This window comes from Durio zibethinus, chromosome 1, assembly GCF_047325235.1.
Source record: "Durio zibethinus cultivar Kanyao isolate XHJ-2024 chromosome 1, ASM4732523v1, whole genome shotgun sequence".
Classification (NCBI taxonomy): domain Eukaryota; kingdom Viridiplantae; phylum Streptophyta; class Magnoliopsida; order Malvales; family Malvaceae; genus Durio; species Durio zibethinus.
The window spans coordinates 3,707,208-3,728,286 of NC_143162.1; the positions used below are offsets into that span (position 1 = coordinate 3,707,208).

The 21,079-nt window shown below is 33.3% G+C and overlaps 5 protein-coding genes and 1 long non-coding RNA gene across 9 annotated transcripts; all 6 read right to left on the reverse strand.

Moving 5' to 3' along the window:
• Nucleotides 1-34: 34 nt before the first annotated feature.
• LOC111311726 (uncharacterized) lies at nt 35-2,612 on the reverse strand. Of its 4 annotated transcripts, XM_022911362.2 has the most exons (6): nt 2,156-2,383; nt 1,691-1,953; nt 1,313-1,524; nt 922-1,186; nt 820-852; nt 35-524 (listed from the first exon to the last, which is right to left on the reverse strand). In XM_022911362.2, exons 1-6 carry the CDS (start codon nt 2,247-2,249, stop codon nt 225-227), a joined length of 1,167 nt encoding a protein of 388 aa, XP_022767097.1. In that variant the 5' UTR covers nt 2,250-2,383; the 3' UTR covers nt 35-224. The 4 variants fall into 4 exon arrangements, with proteins under 4 accessions (XP_022767097.1, XP_022767099.1, XP_022767098.1 ...); XM_022911364.2 differs by lacking the exon at nt 1,691-1,953 and having other exon boundaries at nt 2,156-2,612; XM_022911363.2 differs by lacking the exon at nt 820-852 and having other exon boundaries at nt 2,156-2,378.
• Nucleotides 2,613-3,191: 579 nt separating this feature from the next.
• Nucleotides 3,192-4,789, reverse strand: LOC149520283 (uncharacterized). The gene is made up of 2 exons (XR_016341454.1): nt 4,032-4,789; nt 3,192-3,953 (listed from the first exon to the last, which is right to left on the reverse strand). It is a non-coding gene; the product is annotated as an uncharacterized LOC149520283 (long non-coding RNA).
• An 881-nt stretch (nt 4,790-5,670) lies between these two features.
• Nucleotides 5,671-8,586, reverse strand: LOC111311727 (uncharacterized). The gene is made up of 6 exons (XM_022911367.2): nt 8,568-8,586; nt 8,370-8,500; nt 7,390-7,652; nt 7,076-7,287; nt 6,675-6,939; nt 5,671-6,185 (listed from the first exon to the last, which is right to left on the reverse strand). The coding sequence occupies exons 2-6, from the start codon at nt 8,467-8,469 to the stop codon at nt 5,889-5,891; spliced, it is 1,137 nt and encodes a 378-aa protein (XP_022767102.1). The 5' UTR covers nt 8,470-8,500; nt 8,568-8,586; the 3' UTR covers nt 5,671-5,888.
• A 2,614-nt stretch (nt 8,587-11,200) lies between these two features.
• On the reverse strand, nt 11,201-13,533 carry LOC111311731 (protein SELF-PRUNING-like). The gene is made up of 4 exons (XM_022911373.2): nt 12,683-13,533; nt 12,494-12,555; nt 11,825-11,865; nt 11,201-11,723 (listed from the first exon to the last, which is right to left on the reverse strand). The coding sequence occupies exons 1-4, from the start codon at nt 12,878-12,880 to the stop codon at nt 11,506-11,508; spliced, it is 519 nt and encodes a 172-aa protein (XP_022767108.1). The 5' UTR covers nt 12,881-13,533; the 3' UTR covers nt 11,201-11,505.
• Nucleotides 13,534-15,124: 1,591 nt separating this feature from the next.
• On the reverse strand, nt 15,125-19,879 carry LOC111311733 (uncharacterized). Its single transcript, XM_089759336.1, has 2 exons — nt 19,779-19,879; nt 15,125-17,637 (listed from the first exon to the last, which is right to left on the reverse strand). Exon 2 carries the CDS (start codon nt 16,249-16,251, stop codon nt 15,883-15,885), a length of 369 nt encoding a protein of 122 aa, XP_089615462.1. The 5' UTR covers nt 16,252-17,637; nt 19,779-19,879; the 3' UTR covers nt 15,125-15,882.
• LOC111311730 (Integral membrane Yip1 family protein) lies at nt 19,501-20,599 on the reverse strand. The gene has a single exon (XM_089759322.1). It carries the CDS (start codon nt 20,486-20,488, stop codon nt 19,727-19,729), a length of 762 nt encoding a protein of 253 aa, XP_089615448.1. The 5' UTR covers nt 20,489-20,599; the 3' UTR covers nt 19,501-19,726.
• Between the last annotated feature and the right edge of the window lie 480 nt (nt 20,600-21,079).

The window sequence follows — 21,079 nt, forward strand, 5'->3', positions numbered from 1 at the left end:
CCACAAGTTAAAAGACATTCGGATTCTGCAAATTGACAAAAACATCCTTGTTAGGCATAATCACTGTCAAAACTAACTGAACTCATTATTTGCAGCTCAGGATGGACAAACACATCTGAATATGGTACAAATTTTGTAGTATACATTAGAATGTTTAAATTTCAAATCTCAGCTCATAAAGCATTACAAGAACATATAAGTGACCTGAGGTAGCCCATTACTCACTACTTTTCTCCAAATAAAAGTGCCTTTATAATAGCATGGGACATCCCATCAGCCAGAGGAAACAAATGCCCAGCACCCGAAACCTGATGGTAGTGCAACCAGGGAAGTTGTTGAGCAATATAGCGGTTCATTGTAATGGGCACAATCCTATCCTGATCCCCATGCCAAAGGTGTACAAAACCCTCATTGTTTGGGAATGGATTTTCCAGCTCCAGAGGATCGAATTCCCAGGCTCCTTGTCCAACTATAAGATCTCGGTGAAGGGACTCAAATTCTCCTTGCTGTGTAACTTGTTGTGACTGTGAGGAATGCAACAAAAGTATTAGCGCATAACAACAATATCATAAACCCAAAGTTCAATTTCCTTGTAATATCAACTAAAGGAAAATGGTTGAAGGAGAGGACCAACTAATATGAATAGAAAATCTGCCTACATAGAAATTGATGAAATATACTTTTTGTTGGAAAACAATCCTGAAAATACAGTCAACGTTAGGTATTATCTGATGTTTTGACCAAGAAAAGAAGTTTAAATCTTATCTGACTAAAGATCTGTTCCCTTAGTATTGGAGCCAGAACTTATGGAATACATACCATTACAATATGTGCCTTTCCTGTATAAACATACTGCAAAAAAAGAGGAAATAAAAATAGGCAAAACAAACAGGCATTGAATTTATGACGAGAAATACAAACCGCAAAATTCTTTCTTGCAGAAATCTGAGACATGATTTCTTTGTCGTGACTGGACAAAATATCAGAATTGCCAGCTAAAACACTAGAAGCAGGGAACAGTTTTTGTGTGTTCCACCAGTAAACAAGCCAGGGGACATAGTGAGCAACACGAAAAACCCATTGGTCTTGTGGTGACTTCTGACTGAAAGCTTCATTAGATACGTTTGCAGGAAAATGAGGCCACCAATAATTAACAGATGGAGCTAATAGTGTTGCTCCTGCTAATCTGTTTGGAGATACGAAATGCCACAGATATGAGAAAAAGAGAGAAAAGTTGACTGCTAGATGAACTAAATTAGCAAAGCACCAACTGATTCATATACTATTTTGTGGTTAGCTCAGCGAACAATACCTATTAGGGATGTACTTGAGACAACTCCAAATCACTTGCCCTCCCATGGAATAGCCAATTACATAGAATTTGGATCCTAGTCCTAACTGATCAGCAAACTCTTCTATATCCATTGCCATGCTCTTTACTGTTCGTTTTGGATTGGGATCACTTTCTCCATAACCTGGTCTGTCAAAAGACACAATGTAGACTCCCAACTCTTCAAAAACTTCCTGAAAGAAACCATCAAAATGTTAATGGTTGCACTAAACTTTTTACCATATTAAACAATAAAGAAACCATCAAAAAGTTAATGGTTGCACTAAACTTTTTACCATATTAAACAATAAAACCTAGATGAGAGACATATAAAGAAAATGTAAGCCAATAAATAAGTACCGGAGATAGAGTAGTTGCAACAACGGCATTTAGCCTACCAGACTTGAAAGCATGCACGTATATAATTTTATAAGTGGCCACATCCCTTGGAACACCATACTCTTTGTACGCTAAACACCTTCCATCTTTAAGCCTTATTCTTGGTGCTGTAACAGGGGGGCCATTAGGAGAGCCACATATCTTTGGTGGAGGTGGTTGGATTACCTGGTAAATACATGCCAAAATCCCCACAAACAAGACTGCTAGTATTGTCCTAAACATACCTGAAAAATTCTACCTTGTAGTGTAAATATGGTTCTTAACTTTTCAAAATACAATAAATTCAATTTTTTGTTTTCATTTTCTTACATGTGCTTATCAACCAAAAAAGCAATGACCAAAAGTAAACATCATGAGCACCTGAAGAAAGCTTGAAATTTTAAGTAAGATTAGATCAAATAAAATGAAAATTAAAGTAAAACCCACCTGCAGGAAGCTTGAAAGAAGTACCCCGATTAGATTTTCTGGTGTGAGCCCTGGCTGATGCTGCTGATATCTTCCTGTTAACTCCGCCTGCCATATTTTCTCTCTCAAAACAATACCCAGTAACCTGAAAAAGGATGACTTCCTAAAAACTAGTTCAGCTATGGAGAAAGTAAATAGGGTAAGCTCAACTACCATACCATTAACCTCTTTCTAAGTTGTGTTTTTACTTTTGGGTAAAATATTAATGCAAGGGAAAGGCATGGTGACGACTGAAAACGCAGAAGTATGATTTTAACCTTAAAAAACGGTAAAAGTGTTTACATTAAAATTTAGTACTACTTTGAATTACTTTTTTTTTCCTGTTTTTGGACAAAATGCTTTTCTGGTTAAAAGTAAAAAATTTTAGTAAACCTCCAACTATGAGTTACCCTTCCTTTTTTTCATTTTTATGGTGGCCTTTTCTTCTGGTCTTTACAAATGTTAAGGTGGAAGAAGCCTGCATGCCTTGCAAGTGCAGGAAATTCTGAAATGGAGGAGACCAATGGTCATAATTCTATCTATAATAATTTCTTTAAGGTTAATATGTAAAATGTTCCTCCATCATATATTTTTGTGGGTATGGTATTTAAAAAATTAAAATTTTAATTTTGATATTTTAATTTTCATTCCATTTAGCATGTTGATGTTTTTACGATATTATTGCTAATTAAATGTTTGACTAGTTATAAATATCTAATAAAATTTTATCACATGTTATAAATATAAAATTATCATCGTGACAGTTATTATCACGGCAATAAACTTTTTAAAATATTAAAATAAAAAAAATAAATTTTGATTTTTTTTAAATTAAAAAAACGAAAAGGAAAGAGAGGAGAAAAAAGGGAAGGATCGGCGTCAATCAGCCTAAGACCAGATCGGAGTCGATCTGTTTCGGAACTTGCGGATCAGAAACGATCTGGCTAAAACGAGAAAGATCGACATCAATCCACCAGGTCCGACACAGATCAAACCTGAACCGACCCTAAAACAACCAATATCACCACCCTTGCTTTCTCTTTCCCCCTTCTCTCTCTATTTTCTCCTTCCTTCACCTGTTCACTCTCTCCTCGATACTTTCCTCGATACTTTCCTTTCTTTTAATTTTACATTAAAATATTTTTAAAAATTTTTTTTCAAATTTTCATTTAAATACTAATGTGAAAAATAAATGATACGATGATAATAAAATATGTATTCCATATTTCATGACGACTTTATTAGATATTAATGTTTGAAAATTTTATTTCTTTAGTTATGAAAGAAAATATGGAATACATGAGTATTTTAGTATTTAACTCATTTCTTTTATACTTTCCGTTATAAATTATGAATGTGGTGGTGTAAATGTAATAATTACAATTTAACATGAGAATTTGATGGTTTTTTATGGCACAAAATTTGGGTAAGTTCAGCCCTTCTCTTGAATCATCCTACAAAGGAATGTGGTTTTTACAAAAAACATAAATGTAAAACTGGGTAAAAAGTACATTATCATTGTTGTAAAGCTTCACAATCCTCTTCTTTATAATTTGTACATAATTTGGTTGTTCGAAGAGTTGAAAATCTCATACTTGCTTGTATCCTGGTTTCAGTTGAACTGGGTTCTTGTAATGGCAGGTTACATCCGGAAACAATCTGTCAGCATCTGAACGGGAAATCCTTGACTCTGCTGTTAGGTCGACGAGGATCAACCTTTCCAGAAGTTATTAGTCAGGCTGACATGCCTAATTGCCTCCAATCTCATCCCCCACAATGACTGCTAAAAGAAGAGATGATTCATCTGGTTAATGAATGCATATGAATAAACTAATTAAAAGAGGTAAAATTGCTTTACCTTTGGCATTCTTTAGTCTCTTGCCATGAAATCTTTATTTGTCTGGGGGAGATGACGAGGCCACATGAGAATCTCTTCTGAAATGCCATGAACAACAACCTTGCTCCTTCCATGGAGGATGTGCCTCCTTTGAATATGTGTAAACAAAATAAAAGAAAATTCTAAATGAAACATGACTTGCTAGAGGCTAGACTGCCCTCTGTCACCAAATCTTTTGATGTATGATCTATGTCTAAAACCAGAGCAAAATTGAGTTTATATAGGCAGGAGAATATCACCAGCTAGAAATCTAGAATAGTATAGAAGATCTGCTCAGGATTGTCTTACTTAAAAATTGCAGATTCTTAGAAATATATTTGGTAGTTGGTTTTGATAACATGGAATGGTGAGTAAATACTTAAATACTTATTTAGAAACTTTTCAAAGTTACAGAAAAGAAAAGAAAGTTTCATTCCTTTTCTAATCTCAACTGTCATTATCAACAAAATGTTGTTTTTTTTTTTTTTTTAAATGAATTTGGCTGGTCTAAAGTTGATTTCCTTTCAATAAGAACTCTACTCCCTCCTTGAAATACGGAAGTTCCCCTTTTCATCCCTTTTCATAATTTTGATAATTGAGGAAAAATCAACTTTCACAAAAAATATTTTATATATTTTCATTTCTAATTATTGTTTTCAAGATATTCAAAAAATGAGAGAAAATAATTAAATCATTAATTTTAAGAGGTCTTTTATTAATTCATTGTTTTCTTTTTTTTTACTTGCTCTTTTATCTTTTGAATCTACTGTTAAAATATATACATATATATATTTATATATATATATATATATATATAACTTTTTAGTTTTACACTTGTGTAAATTCATACTTCACCTTGATAATTTATATCAATTTTTTTTTTCTTTATTCTCTTTCCGTCTGTACAAAGCTAGTTCTATTTCTATTCTGTATAAACTATCCTTCCTTTTCATCCACGGATAATATTGGCAAACCTTATAATGCTATGATAATATTTGAGATCAACCAACCAAAATGGAAAATATGAATGTGCATGTGTCACGAATCGAGACTCAACTTTTAGATTTGTGCGATTTTAAGACTTAAGCATGCAATTATCCGGTATTTCAAATCAATCTATTTGTCATAATTCATATATTTGTAAAGTATTGTCCGCTTTAGCTCTTTTGATTTCACGATTTTCTCCTACAAAAGTGCTTCACAAGGAGAAAACGATGTGAACCTTTATATCCCAACGATGTGAACCCTTATATCCCAAGATCAACTCTAGACCGTGACATCTTCTCCTACTCTAACGAGGGCTCACCGTCTTCTGTAACACATCGTTAGAACCCTCAAAGCTAACTCTGATACCACTTATCACGAGTTGAGACTCAACCTCCAGGTCATGATTCACACTCTTATGAAATATTGTCCGCTCTGACCCTTTTAACCTCACAATTTTATTCTACAAAAAACACCTCACAAAGAAAAGACGGTGTGAACCCTTATATCCCAAGATCAACTCTAGTACTCAACCAATGTGAAATTCCTGACTTCACTCCAAGACCGTAACACATGCAGCTACCTTTAGCAAGCATACTTGATATCATGATATGCTAAATTTCAACAACTTAAAACATTAGTAAGGAAAAGGATATTTTAGAAAATGCAGTATCTTAAACAACCCCCCCCCCCCCCTTCAATCCTCTTTCTGTCTCTGTTCAAACTAGGTAAATACATCCTTTCCAGTCCCTTGTAGAACTGTAAAGTCAACCATTGAAAAGTGACATGCATCAATATTGGTTACAACTTATAATGGGTCATAATGGGATAAGGAACAAAACCTATAAAGGCAGACTACTTCTCTCCCACCAAAAGTGCCTTTATCATAGTATCCGTCATCCCATCAGCAAGTGGAAACATATGTCCAGCACCGGGTAGTTCGTGGTAGTGAATCCATGGGAGTTGTTGGGCAATGTAGCGTTGCAATGTAACAGGCACAAGCACATCCTCATCTCCATGCCACAGGTGAACAGAGCCCTCGTTATTAGGAAATGGGTTGTCCAGATCCATGGGAGAGAATTCCCATGTTCCAAATCCAATTATCAGGTCACGATGCAGGGACTCATATTCACCTTGCTGTCTTACTAGTGCCTGAGGAGATGACAGACAAGAATCAAGATTATGATGGTAGCAATATCAAAGAATAAAGTTCAAAAATAATTATAAAAAAAAAAAATCTAAGAGTGTGAAAACGAAGAAAAAGAGAGAATCAATTGATAGAGATTAGTGCAGCAAATCAAATTGTTGGGGATATAGATAAATTTGAACAAATGTGCTAAGAGTCCTTGAATTTTCATCAACTGCATTATTGCAAACCACCACTACCACTACAGACAGGCACTTCAAAGAACCACCATTAACCTTGTACAAGCATTTACTACCACAAAATCCTTATAGTGCCAACAGATGCCCATGACTGAACCACCACAATCCACAAATACAACTAATCACAGGTCAATTATAAGTCAAAAGACAACAATCTTTCTACCTGATTTCACAACAAAAAGTGCAGCAAACAATGAATACACTGCTAAGACAACAAAGAGTGCAAGGAGCTTTTTGGCAGAGAGAAATACAAACCACATGATTCCTAGTAGAGATTATCTTTGACAAGAGTTTTTTGTCCTCAGTAGAAAGAATATCAGCACTTTGACCAATAACACTAGAACTAGGGAACCATTTTTGAGTGTTCCACCAGTAGGTAAGCCAGGGAGCATAGTGAGACACACGAAGTGTCCATCGCTCTTGTGGTAACTGTTGCTGATATGCTTCTTTAGATAAGTTTGTAGGAAAACCAGACCACCAGTAGTTAACAACTGGCGCTACCAAAGTTGCCCCTGCTAACCTGTAGAAGTCACGAATATCCCTCAAGATAGAAAAGATGTGAAAAAACAAGCAGTATACCTGACAGCAGAACAAACATATGTAATCTCTTTCTCTCCTGCATACTTTGCATTCAAGTAGTTCAGAAACAAGAATACCTGTGAGGGATGTACTTGAGGCAGCTCCAAATCACCTGCCCCCCCATCGAAAATCCAATTACATAAAACTTGGATCCTAGTCCCAATTGATCAGCTAGCTCTTCTATATCCAAAGCCATGCTCTTTACTGTTCGTTTTGGATTAGGGTCACTCTCTCCATAACCTGGTCTGTCAAAAGACAAAATGTAGACCCCCAATACTTCAACAATTTCCTGGTAGAAACAACAATGAAACCAAATGACACTTACTTAAACATGTTATGTCCGAAAGCCCAGACGACCACCAAAATAATACAAATAAGAACAAACTAATACCGGTGAGAGATTATGGGCAACAACAGCATCATGCCTGCAACAATCAAATCCATGGACAGAGACAATTTTATACTTCGCTGCATCTCGGGGAACACCATGCTCTTCGTAGGCCAAATGTCTTCCATCCCTCAGCTTTATTCTTGATGCTGTGACAGGTGGACCATCTGGAGAGCCACATGTCTTGGGTAGAGGCGGCTGAATGGCCTGATAAGCCCATGCCAAAATCCCCACAGACAAGACCAATAGTATCTTCGTGAATATCCCTGCAATTTTTGAGTTATAATTCAAACAGTTTATAAAACTGGAGAAATCAATTTGAAATAAATGGCAGTGACAAGACATCATCAGTGACACAAGAAACTGCATATACACAATGACATTATAGGCAGTTAATCAGCCACCTTGGAGTTGAAAGCTAATTACTGGTTATCCTATCTCGTGTTAATTCTAATTCTGGTATAAAGAGGACCATTTCATTTTGGATAACATACAACAATATTAAAATTTCATCAAACAATATACAACTTGAGGGCAACAAAAAGCCTCCTTTTACCTTTAAAAGTTGCAGAAACCCTCTTTTTCAAAATGAAAATTCAACTCACACTCATTCCCTTCAACTAAAAAAAAAAAAAAGAAACTCGTTTTTACATCAAGCCAAGCTTGAAGTTCGAGATTTTACCCAGAGACACAGTAAATGCAATGATTTTCTTATGCTTCCTAATACAATCTCAACAGAAATAAAGAGAAACAAAAATCCAAAAATTAACTACCCTAAAATGAGTAAATATTTTAAGAATCTGCAAGAAATGAAGAACCAAAGATCCAAAATTTTCAACTTTCTTATGCTTTCTAAGAATCAAAGCAGAGTAACAACAAAAACAAAGTGACCCAGATAAAAGAAAATTGCGGATTCTACAAAGAGAATATAACCAAAACTAGATCAAATAAAAATAAAATCTTTAATTTAAAAGAAAACCCGCCTGAAGGAAGCTTGAAGGAAGTGTTTTGCTTGGCTCTTCTAGTGTGAGCTCTTGCTGATGCAGCTGATATTTTCCTATTAACTCCTCCTCCTCCTGCCATTTTTTGGGTCTCTTTAAACAAAACCCACCAACTACAACAATCACCTAAGACTGTTAGAAAAACAAAGAAACCAAAGAGATCTGAAGAAAAGTTCTTACCTGAGACAAAGGAGTTGGTTTTCTTGATTTTTTCAGTAGTAGTATGATTAAGACATGTGATTTTTTTTTTTTTCTGATTTTTACCATATGGACTGAAAAGGACACCATTTTTAAGAAAGTTGCGGGTAAAGGTGAAGGCTTTTTCGGTAAATTGCTGACCTTTTTAGATTTGTTAAACCTTGAAAAGCCCGGGTTTTGTATGTAATTATGACAGTTTGAATGGTTACTTTTCCTGATCACATTGGACTTTAGCATAATATTTCTTTGGTTACAAGTGAAATGATATAAGCCTAATTTGACAGTCAACTTTCAAGAGTTCTTATTCGACATATTGATTTTTTTTTTTCAATTAAGATAGCAACTGAAAAATAAAAAAAAATTATAAATATTATGATTTGAATTTTAAAATTGATAAAAATTTTTAAAAGTAAAATTTAGATAAAATAATTTAAATTTTTATAATTTAAGTAAATTTTAGATAATCTAAGACCATGCGCCATTGAATTATGAATATACAATTTCATATATGGCTACTAGTTCACCATTTCATACTCCATATCCATATTTGAAGTTTTAAATTAAATTAGCATTTAATTTATACTTGTTTATATATATATATTTATTTTTACCTCTTTAGATAATACAACTACTTGATTTATTTTTCTTTCATATAGCTACTTTTGTTCATGTTTATTTCAATAATATAAACTATATTTGATTTAGCTACTCATATTTCTGAGAATTATTATATTATATATTACATATATAATGATTAATTCTTCATTGACTGTCTATTACAACAAGTGATATAATTAATTAATAATCATAGTTTAAAATTTAATTTATTAGTTCTGGTTTAAAACCTATAAATAAGTTGAAAGTGGAGATTTCACATACTAAATTGAATTATTTCTTATAATTAGCAAGTCTTCAAAAAACTTTATTGTCCCATTTATCCATTAATCTAGCTTAGCTAGAGTTGGGTTGGGATTTTTCCTGTCATTAACAGTCCAATTCTGAGATGAAGCCCAACAGATAAAGAGAGAGTCTTAGCCCAAGTGGTATTAACATCCAAAACATGATAAATAGGTTTTTTTTTTCTTTTTTTTTTTTTAACAATGGAGGCAGTAATTTCAGGGTAAAAAAATTTATAAGTATTGAAATTTAACATTTAAAAGTGATTATATTAACTTAAGTTTTGAAATTGAGTAATTATTTTTGGATGAGAAAAAAATGTGATAAAATAGATTAAAAAGGATTAGGCAAAATTCAACACATACATATGATAACTTTTTATCAATTTTACCCTAATTTTTGGTGGTTTACTACTTATTTTAATATCGAGCAATAAATCTAATAATTCGTATATTTATATTTTTGTAAAATATTAAAATTATGATTTATATAATATTTTATATGAAAATTATATATCATAATTTATATCGATATAAAAATATAAAATATTTTTTTATTTTATTAAACTCATATATAATTATTATTAAAATTTTAAAACGTATCACTTTCATATTTTATTTTTATATCATATTTATATTATATCATCATATAATATTTTAAATTATCAAATCTAATAAATAATTTATTGTTTCAGTTGCTAAATCAATACTTAGGTCAATATTTATATTGAAAATTAATAAAGCTTTTTGTTCAATATTAATTGATATAAACTATACTTATAATTACATTTTTTATGAAGGCGGGAATAATTAATGGTAAAAAAGGCCAAAATTTAAATAAATATGTTCATGATCATCAATATGTTAATGAATTAAAAGAAATTTTTTTATTCTTTTTGTTCTTTTTTTTTTTTTTGGCTGGTTTTGAGAGTACGTGTTAATTTCCTATAAGAAAAAATGAAAACGAACCCTTTGTGGCACTAGGCGACTAGCTAGTAGCAAACAAAAGAAATTATACCCCTACTAAATAATAATAGCAACCAAAAAAACACCCTCAGGGTACCAAGATGGGATATATTCCAATTTCCAATAAATTATAGTAGTGCTTTAAGTTTGTAGTAAACAGTGAGAAACATTTTCTAGAGCTTGACAGGCTATATAGAAAATGATTTAACTAGTTTGATGTGATGTCAATGGCAGTAGTTTGAGCTGCTTTTGCCATTGCTAATAACTTACAAGCCATGATTTTTTTTTATTTGTGATTTATCTTTTAATTACTATAATTTGTAACTCTTTGAAAAAAAACTATATCTTCCTTGTAATTTATCTTTGTTGTTTAAATTATATATAAGATTGAATTTCATTATTCCTTGAATTTTTTTTAAGCTTAAAATAACATTATTTGTAATATTATGAGCATAGGGATAAGATTCAAATTTATTATTTGCTTAAAAAATTAATAGATTGAATATATCCCATTTATATATATGAATGAATAAGTGTAATTTTATCATTGCTTTTTTTTAATTTAGTTAAAAAATGATTAAAAATTAAAATCTTATGATAAATTTGAACTTTATCCTGATATATAATTTTAATTTGGTGAACAATTAATTAATCGCTTTATTTTGAACAAAAATATTAATCCTATGAAACTGAAAACTTTAGTTAACTTATGAAATAAGAGGAAAAAGAAAGTTTCAAATTTTATGCCACGTACGATAACTCCAATGATTCTGACGTTGAAAGAGTACTCTAGTACCCTAGTAGACATCACAAATTATAATGACAAAAACAGGTGAATAATTCACAGGTTGTAGATTCATTTTTTGAAACCAAAAGCTTATCAGTTTCAACACTTCAGCAAGCCATGGCAGAGTTTCAAAGAGGATCTCTGCATCAAGTTATTTAAGAGTTCTGGGTACAACCCTATATTTTTACAGACTTAATAAAAACGACCACACAGTTTACTTGAAACCCCCCCCCCTTTTTTTTTGTTGAGTTTTGACTTGATCTGCAGCTGGTTAGCGTCTTCTTGCAGCTGTTTCTCTTTGAGCATTGAAATAAACAGCAGCAACAGGGAGGCCAAGATCGTTTTCAGCAGCAAAATCTCGGGTGCTGAAGTTATCCCTTGAAGATGGTGACCTAATTATCTGTCTACGTTTCTGCTTGAAAAGAACAAACACAAACCTGTGGATCCCTATATTTGGTCTTGGGATTTCATAGCTCACCACCTCCCTTCCTGTTTGATCAAAAACCCCCACAAACAAGAAAGAGAAGATGAGTACTTTGTCATCTTTCTCAAATTGTCCAAGAAATTTTTAATTACACAGAAAAACCTACCAAATGTGGCATCTGTTGTGCCTGGGATGTCTGTCACTATCCTGTAAAATGGTCAGACCAATGAAATTGTCAGCTATTATTATACTCTTCTCTTTGTATCTGTTTTGTTGCTTTTCCAAATGGTAAGATCTAGCTCTTATCAAAGCATGCTGCAGACTTGATTATTACAGCGTTGAACTTGTGAAATTTCATTAGTCTCACCTCTAAGTAAATAGTAAACTGATTATAATAAAGGCATGACTATAAGTTTATGGTTGCTGTTATCTTAATTATTAATTAATAGATCAGAGCTTTGCTTTCCAAGATCAGTTTGGGTCCCTACAAGATCAATATATGAAGCTATGGTGGTGATGAAAAAGTAGAAACAATGGATTTAGATTCACTTTGTAAATAACCCTCTCCCGGCTCTAATTAAGGTATGTATCTCAACAGTGAATTCTTTTAAGGGCATGTGTGGAGTGGGATGATCAATTTTATAGCATACACATATATAGAGAGACATATATCTATTTCTACCATATATAGTGAAGTAATTGGTTAGTTTAATTCACCAGAAAAGAAGTTGGTTGATTGAATGTACGCCGTAGGTTGCTCAAACCTAAAACATATAGGGTTTTGACAGGTTTTACTGTTTTAGTACTACTTATGAGCTGTAGGGTGTTTGTGTACCAGTGAAGGTGCTCCCTTAAATAAGGATCACTAGGTCCAGGGACATCGGGGTCCGTCATGACCTGCAACAAAATAGGCACCAGCTCACCAGGTATCAATTTGAACAGAAGAGTTTGAACAGTAGAAAAGACCAAGATGAAACAGCTTGGGAAAAGACAGAAAGAGATCACAAGAGCTTAAGAAGGTTACCAGAGTGAAGAAGGTTCTCATGTCACCTCCTTCAATCTCTACCCTAGGTTTGGTGGCAACAGTTGAAGGATAGAACTCATGTCCATTGAAGACTTGCTTATTGTTGAAAGTGACTGACATTTTAATGCTAGGGATGAAAGAATCCAGAACGTCTCCTATGACTCTCCCAACAATGAGAGGCTCTGCCAATCTTGACATCGTTCCTGTTTGAGAGTCCGAGGACTAAAACAAAGAGAGAAAAGATGAGCTGATCGAGGGATATTTTTTAACAAATAAGACAACTGGATCGGAGTTTCGTGTTGCAGAACGTGTGTAAGAAGAAGCTCTATTTATAGCGTATGAGCTCCGCTGGAAAACTGTAAGTTCTCTAGATCTAGCTATAGGGCTTTAGAGATTAAGAGTATAAATTTATAATACGGGAAATAAAGAAAGAAATGAGTGGACTATCTATTTCTCCATCTCTCTCTTTCTCTCTCTCTGCCTTACTATACCTCCTTTGTGATTCCACTCAATCATATTAGTTATATGATTATTTCTCATTTGGGGGACCCTGGAATTGGTTCTTGATTGGCTGTTTTATAGGCTAATAACATTTCATTCAACAGAAGGATTTTTTCTTTGAATACCATGGTCAGAATTGAGTTATAAACAATCCTCCAAAGTGGGTCCTTATCATGCAAGTTGCCAACTCACTCACTTTTAAAACAAAAAATACCTGTAAGCCCTGTGCCTGAATATTAACAAGCCTGATAACGGAAAGTCATCTTTTTCATTTTAGGCAAGTGAAAAGATCCCAAGAAATTGTTAAATGCTTTTTGATTTTCATAGAACCTTCCCAAAATTACAGATGCACACATTTGAAAAGAACTTCTTACCATTTTCAGAGAGATTCTTTGAGAAGAGAGAAGCATAAAGAAACTCCACCACCAGTGACGACCAGGCAGCATGATCAACCAGTGAATGGTAGAGCACCGAGGTCACTTCATAGTTATAAAACAAATAAGAGAAGTTTCAAATTGGCTAAGTGAAAAGATGGTGGATTTTCCATAACTGGAAGCCAAAGTTCCTTTTTTTTCATTTCGTATGTATAATCTTGAATGCTAATTAATCCACGAATTAGAAGAATCTGTTATTGCAGTGATTATTGCAGTGATTAAAATCTTGTCGGAAACTATATGTAGCAAATGAATTTTTCCGTACATCTAAAAACATTAATATAGTTTGATTCAAAGATTATCAGACAAAAAGAATATTGGTATTTAACCTTAGCTATATGGTACAAATTCTCTTGCATTATGCTTTAAGGAACTAATATTGTGTCTTGTCAGAAACTATAGTTACTTTTTCAAATCTCCTTTCAACTCAGCTAAATTTTATCCATATTCTAGTTAATTCATGAAGTATTAGTAACTATCTTTCAATTAACATTGGATATCCGTCCGTACATTTTTTTTTATTATATAATTTCTCAAAGATAAAAATTATAAAGATTTACATTTAATTTATAAAATATTATTCACTTTAATCTGAAGATTTTATAATTATATATCACAAAAGATATTTATAGATTTGAATAAAATATACACAGATTATAGAATCACATCTTATGTTGAGATTTTAGAGATAATTTTTATTGTATAATACTTAATTTATGCAAGATTTTAAATGTGATTTTCACAAAGTAACATTTAACTCTCGTTCGATTGATAATTACTTTGATATCATTTATGAAAGTTTCATCTAATTTATAAAGTATTATTTAATTTGACATAATAATTTTATTATTTTATTTTATAAAAGATATTTTATAAATTTTGAGATTAAATTTTAACTTATATATTATAATAAATTTTCAAAATACTTTGATAAGATATTAAAACATTACAAAAACATCTTCTGTTTGATAAAAAAATAATATATATATATATACGCGTATATATGTTTCTTTACTTGAGAAAAAGGATTTGAACTCGACTCTTTTGAATAAAGATACACGGTCATGTCCTTGTTAATTGAGTCAAATGTTCGGCTGCATATCAGCATATATATTATTCCTTTCTCACGGCTTCTAGTTTATCTACATACATAAAACCATGTGGGATCGATGTGATGTAGAAAGTTTGAGCTGACGGGGAAAAAGCAATGTAGCCATGTATACTCTTACCTGACAAATATGTTATAATGCTTCGGAGACTAGTTGTGGCCCGTCGGCATACCAACAATTAAATGCTGTTGCCAGCTAGAAAGGAAGGGAGAGGAAGATTCAAAGATTAAAAGGAAAAATAAATGAAAAAGAAAAGAAAAAATATTAATTTTATATTATTATTATTATTATTATGAAGATCTGATTGATAAATTAATAACTATCAATAGTGGTACGATTGGTCTGTAAAATATTGAATTCTCTTTAAATACTTACCGTCTTTTACCAACATTGCATTAAATTGCACAAATGGATCCCACTGGCATTGCTCAACCAGCCAGCAGCCTGTAAAAACATATACCAAGAAGAGGAGACTTTGCTAGATACCATCACAAAAGAGAGAAAGAAAGAGATGGATTTTTTCTGTTCATTAATTGTTTGTTGCTGTGCAATGCAAATGTTGTGATTGATACTTTCTTCTCCGCTACATATTTGATGTTATTACTGTAGTCTGTAGGTGTCAGGCGGCTGCAGCCTGCAGGCCAGGAAACTGTGGTCCCTTAATTTTGGCTAAGCAAATTGAATCATTGACGACTACCCTTTTTTCTCCTTCTTTTGATTTCTTTCTTTTTTTCCTTTTTTGAAAAATCCAATCAATTAATTTTGGATCGACAATGAGGTGAATGATGAATATCATGTTCTTATGGATCAGAGCTCAGGGCTGAATCTGAACATTGTAAAAACTAAACAGGGCTAGGCAGTACCGCAGTGGTCATAGCCCAACATAGCTCAAAAGTCATTGAAAATGCCCGATCAATAAGGAAACAAAATGGCATCTGGCAAACACCAAGCTCAATGGAACTTTGAAACAATCACATACAGGAAAAAAGTTGGAAAAACAGTCTCAAAAAATAAATCAATCTGACAGCAAGCAGATGGCATAACATGAATATTTGGATACCATAACTGAATTCTTAAATTACATGTTGATCTTTAACTCCAATATCTGAGGAAATACGGTACCTACCTTTATATTGATTTTCTGTTTATATTATGCCTATATTTCCTTGTTTTGTACCCCAAAAGACTCCATAAATTGGATCCCACAAATTTTCCTTGGCAAGGACTCTGCAACTATGACAATGTTGGTCAGTCCTTCCCTGGACAATGTGGTATAAGCTGTAGATACGGTAGGAACTGCACTGGAAAGATCAGAAATTGGTAACAAACAATTGGCAAGCAATGCACTGCTGGTTGCAGTGAAAAATGCTTCCCAGTAATGTGGTGGAGGGATACTGTTAACTGCTTCAAGATTGATCTCGAAGAGCTCTTCTTCTTCGTCTTCCATCTCTATTATAAGACTCTGGATCTTGGCGCTTGTTCCTGACCCATGTCCTGAAAGTTCTTCTTTGATAGCAGAAGCCATTGCTAATTTTCAGGTCGTTTTGTGTGAAGCTTTCACGAGTGTTTGAATAAATATGTGGGGGTTTATGAGTAGTGGCGTGAAGGGGAAGCTGGTAAGTAGAACGCTCTTCAACAAATTTACAACAAATTTCGGTCAAAAAGCAACAAATCTACAGCAATCAGAGATCAAATTCCATTTTCATATATAATATTTCTTTAACAGTTCCAAATACAAGCTTAACGTATTCATAACATAACTAAAGCCTCTAGGCTCCATTATTAAAATACAAACCCAAAATATAATAATAAGCAGTTATAACAACAAAATTAAATGGCTGTAGTATGACATTGGTGGAAGGTTCAAGTCAACACCATCCAATTAATTGGTATTTTTCAATTACTATTTTTTATTTTGATAAAATTTAAGCTCTAAAAATAAAATATTTGTAAGAGAAAAAAAATCTTGAGGTCAATTAAACTTGTCACATCCAAACTATTCTTAACTTCATATGAAATACATGTTAATTAATTAAATAATTTTCATTACAAATAAAAATAATAAATTTAATTTATTTGGTTCGTCACTTTTAAAATAAATTTAAAATTTAAATCTCAATATATATAATTTTTTCTCATTAACTTACGGCATTTTTTTTTAGAAGTAATCATGTAGAAAAACTGTCTTGTTTTGCAGATTAAGTTTCAATAATTTCCAATCTCTGTCGCTTTAGGACAGTGAAAAAAACAAAGAGAATTTTGTCCCCATTCCCAGGGGAAACATTCCAATACCGAAAAAGGATGTTGGATTTACTGAATTAGGGACTTTGGGAAAGTCAAATCGTATTGTAGTCGAAAACTATAGGTACATGTAACAACAAGTACATTAGATATTAGTTGCTTTCCTTGGATGAGAGAAGCCGTTTCTCGACAAAAACAAATACCCTAAAACTATATGTAGTTAGATTTAGATTAGTGGAACTGATCCAAATCCTAGCTCCACGTTATCTTTTTCATTGTCAAGTCATTGAGAAGTAGACCTAACTACGCCAACCCAACACGATATTGCACGTTTTTTGGAAAAAAACAATTAGGAAGCAGAATTTAGTAAGGTCTTAAACAGTCGCAATGTCTCAACCACCGTTCCAAAACAGCATTTCTATGCATAATTCAATGGTGGTTGTATCTTAAGAGGAAATTAAGGAAATAGAAACCATCAAGTATAATTACGATACAGAATTTTTTTTTATCTTTCCATTGACCCGATTCAGTCATAAAATATTAAAATTAATCGCTTCTAGTGTTATTGGCCAACTAACGAAATGATACTGGTGAAGCTCATACCTTTCTTGAAGCGCATATCTTTCTTCTTTATATATATGTTGTTTAATTCAAATAAGTGACAGCATCCCTGTTTCTTGAAGACTGTTAGTAATTAGCACTGGTAAACTTGCTAAACAATCAAACACAAAAAATTCCAGAGGCTGGTGTGTCAAAAGCAGGCTAGGTTAGCAGTAAAACCGAGTTGATAGTTCCTCCATCATCAAAAACAGAAATGAGCAAGCCACACTGCAACGACTCCCAAGAGCATCTATGTCATTCGCGCTTATATTCCATCAAGGTGGGTTATGACTTGTTTACGGCCTCGATTATCACGACTAATCATGTTTTAATTAACGAGGATGTACAAATAATATTTCTTTGTTCAGTTTAAGACATCCTAAAAATTCACTTATAATGAACATGGACCTTTGTCTTCACCCCCATGATGTCACTGGCTTAATCTAGATGTTATTTTACATTCTTCTTCGTTGACCTTTCTCGCCCATTCACACCGGAACTCAAAGAAGAAATCAGTCGGGTGGGAAGTACGAAAAGCTAGGTATTAGGTGCTAAAAACTCAGGGTAGAAGGGAGTAGATCAATACTGGGTATTTAGGTTTTGGTTCCAGTTATCTGAGGTGGATATAAATCTGAGCTAAAGGAGGAGAAAAGACAGAAATCTCCATAAAAAGGGGTAGGGAATAAGTTGCTGAAGGCCAGAGAAGAGGACAGAAACTTGGGCTATGAGAGAAAGCCCTAGAAGCACAATATTTCAAAATTCAATGCAGAGAAGTTAACCAGGCACCAGCATCAACTTACCTAAGTTAAACCTCTGACATTAAACTTAAGTGCTCCATGAAGTTTTCACTATGACTGCTCATGATTCAAAGACCCTTTGATGCTTAAAAGTGTGGAATATAAACCTACATCAGATATGATTTTTAAAATAATAGTTCATACTGAACACCATAGCATCAAAAATTCTAATTTCAAAAAAAAAAAAAAAAAGAACGGGATTTTCCTTCTGCAAGATTGCATGCAAATTGAAACAGTAATCACATATTTATACATCTCACATCCAGTCAGACTGCAGTTAAACATATAATTGCAATTGGCAGGTTTAAATTTAATCCGATTCATGCAGGGCATATACCAAACAAGAAGGAATGTCTTCTGAAAGAGCATATAACAGTTTTCAAGGGAACCATTAGAAGTTATATTCGGCCCAATACTAATGATAGAAACCTGCAGTCTTACATCTGCTAAGAAACAAAATAGAGTATCACCCTGTACATCATTTTTTTTTTCTAATTCAAAATGTTTACAGGCTTTACTTACAGCCTCTAACAAAGTTAATGAATATTTTCATAAATCCGATATTCAAAACCTGTGAAATTATGAAAACAACATCTAACAATAGAGACAAGCAAGAACTAAATTCAAGCATTAATGTACCGACTGCAAATCTCAAGTGCAACTATATCTCAAATTCTCAAGGGCTTCAAGTAGGGCAGCCTAGTAACCTTGACACCAACCAAATAAGCTAAAATCAATATTCAGCGTTTTCTAAATCAGAATGCTTTACTACATGTACAGAGCACAGGCCTCTTCCAAAACTAAACTCATCTGGCCCTTAAAACTAGAAAAGTTGAAAGGCATCATTCTCAAGACATTCAAGGATGCATAGCAAAAAAACACTGATTCCTAAGGCCGAATGAGAAAGCTTTTTCCTGGTTTCCTCGATGCTTTGTCTAGATGAATAAATAGTTTTCTTGAAGAGTATGGATAACCCCAACAAACTCATTCGAGACACCACCTCCAACAAGATAGCACTAGCATCCAATAAAACAGAACCATAAAAGAAAGGACATCAATAAGGGAATATTCTGGTCATGAACTATGTAAAATTAATACGAACTGATAACAATGAAGATGGTAAAAGCCTGTTTCACTTCATGCAAACAAGTTCATCTTCTTCATATTCAAGATCAAAGAGTTCACCATATCACAATAAGCAACTTTGAGCTACAAAAGGCGCAATTCTGTAAAATTTTAGATCAATTCAACATTATAGATATCAAATTCAACCAAAAAGAGAAACCCTTTTACATTCATATCATCCCTTAAAAATCTAACTCTAAAGAGAAAAGAAAAGAAGAAAAAACGATTGAGCTTCAATTAAAATATGACAAGAAGCGAAAACAAAGTGTAGATCAAGAAACAAGCGTACGCGATAAGGCCACGATGTTCTTCGCCTCCATCAGCAAGCGCCACCATTAAATTGGTGCAAGCCCTAGTGGCCCAAACGACAAAAACCCCAGCCATTGCGTACCTTGGGACGATGCTGCCCTGCGGAATAAAGAGCGATGTTGCCGATAAGATCACCACCGGTAGCAAACAATAACCAACCACGCTCGTACACGTGTGCAGATCTAGGTTGCCGTTGCGCCCCGCTAACATGTTAAAAACGATGTAGAGGAAAATCGAGGAGACGACGATCCAGCCGAGGATTACGCCGAATTGGATCTTGCCGGCAAGGAGTTGGAATAAGCAAAGGGATAAGTAAAAGAAGATTGGGCCGGATAAGTCCGAATCTTTATGGGCCGTCGGGTTGATGCGAAAAGGGTTGAGGATGGATTTCGTTTTGTGCCATATTTGATCCGGGTGGATACCGAGTTCATCGAGAAGGGGTTCTTCGTCGTCGAATGAGGCGGATCCAGATGCTGATGAGGCGGAGATTGTACCGCCGAAGGATCCGGACGATGACGCAGCAGAACCGATATCAAAGGACATGAAGGGTATGGCGGAGGAGGAGGATGGAGGGCGTGAGGGTTGAAATGGAGCCGTGGGTACTCGGCGCTGGTTGATATTTCCGACGGCAGGGTTGACTCCACCGCCGGAGGGGAAGACCACCGGCGGCACAGTGAATTCTTTGGTCATTTTTTTTTTTTTTGGTTAAAGCTACTGCTATTCTTTCGTGGGAAATAAGCGAGAGAGTAACGACGAATTTTTTCCTTTCTTTTTCCTCCTTGAATCTTGCTGTGCTACTTTTTTTCTTAATGGATTTTATTGGTCGGTGAATTGAAGGGTATTTTTGTTAATAAGAAGGATCGTTCACCTCATTTTTTTAAAATCATTTAAATTTTTTTTTTTCACACTCCTTTTACTTTTAAATTTTCATATTTATAAATTCGAAAGATGTTAAAAATCTCCTAATTTACATATTTAAAAGTTTAAAAAATTTTATAACTATTTTTTCTCGATTATTTTTTTAAATTTAAATGTAATTTTTTTAATTTATCAAATATAAAAATTTTAATAAATTATATATATAATTTATTAAAAATGTATATTTAAAAATTTTAAGATAGAGATTAAAAAAATAAATAAATAATTTTACTTAAAGAAAATTAAAAAATAAATTGTATTTAGAATCTCACATGTTTTGCACTAACGAAATTACATTATTACATTTGCTCATTTTTATTTTTTTTTATTTTTCGCTTTTTTGTTAAAATGGCTTTTTTCACA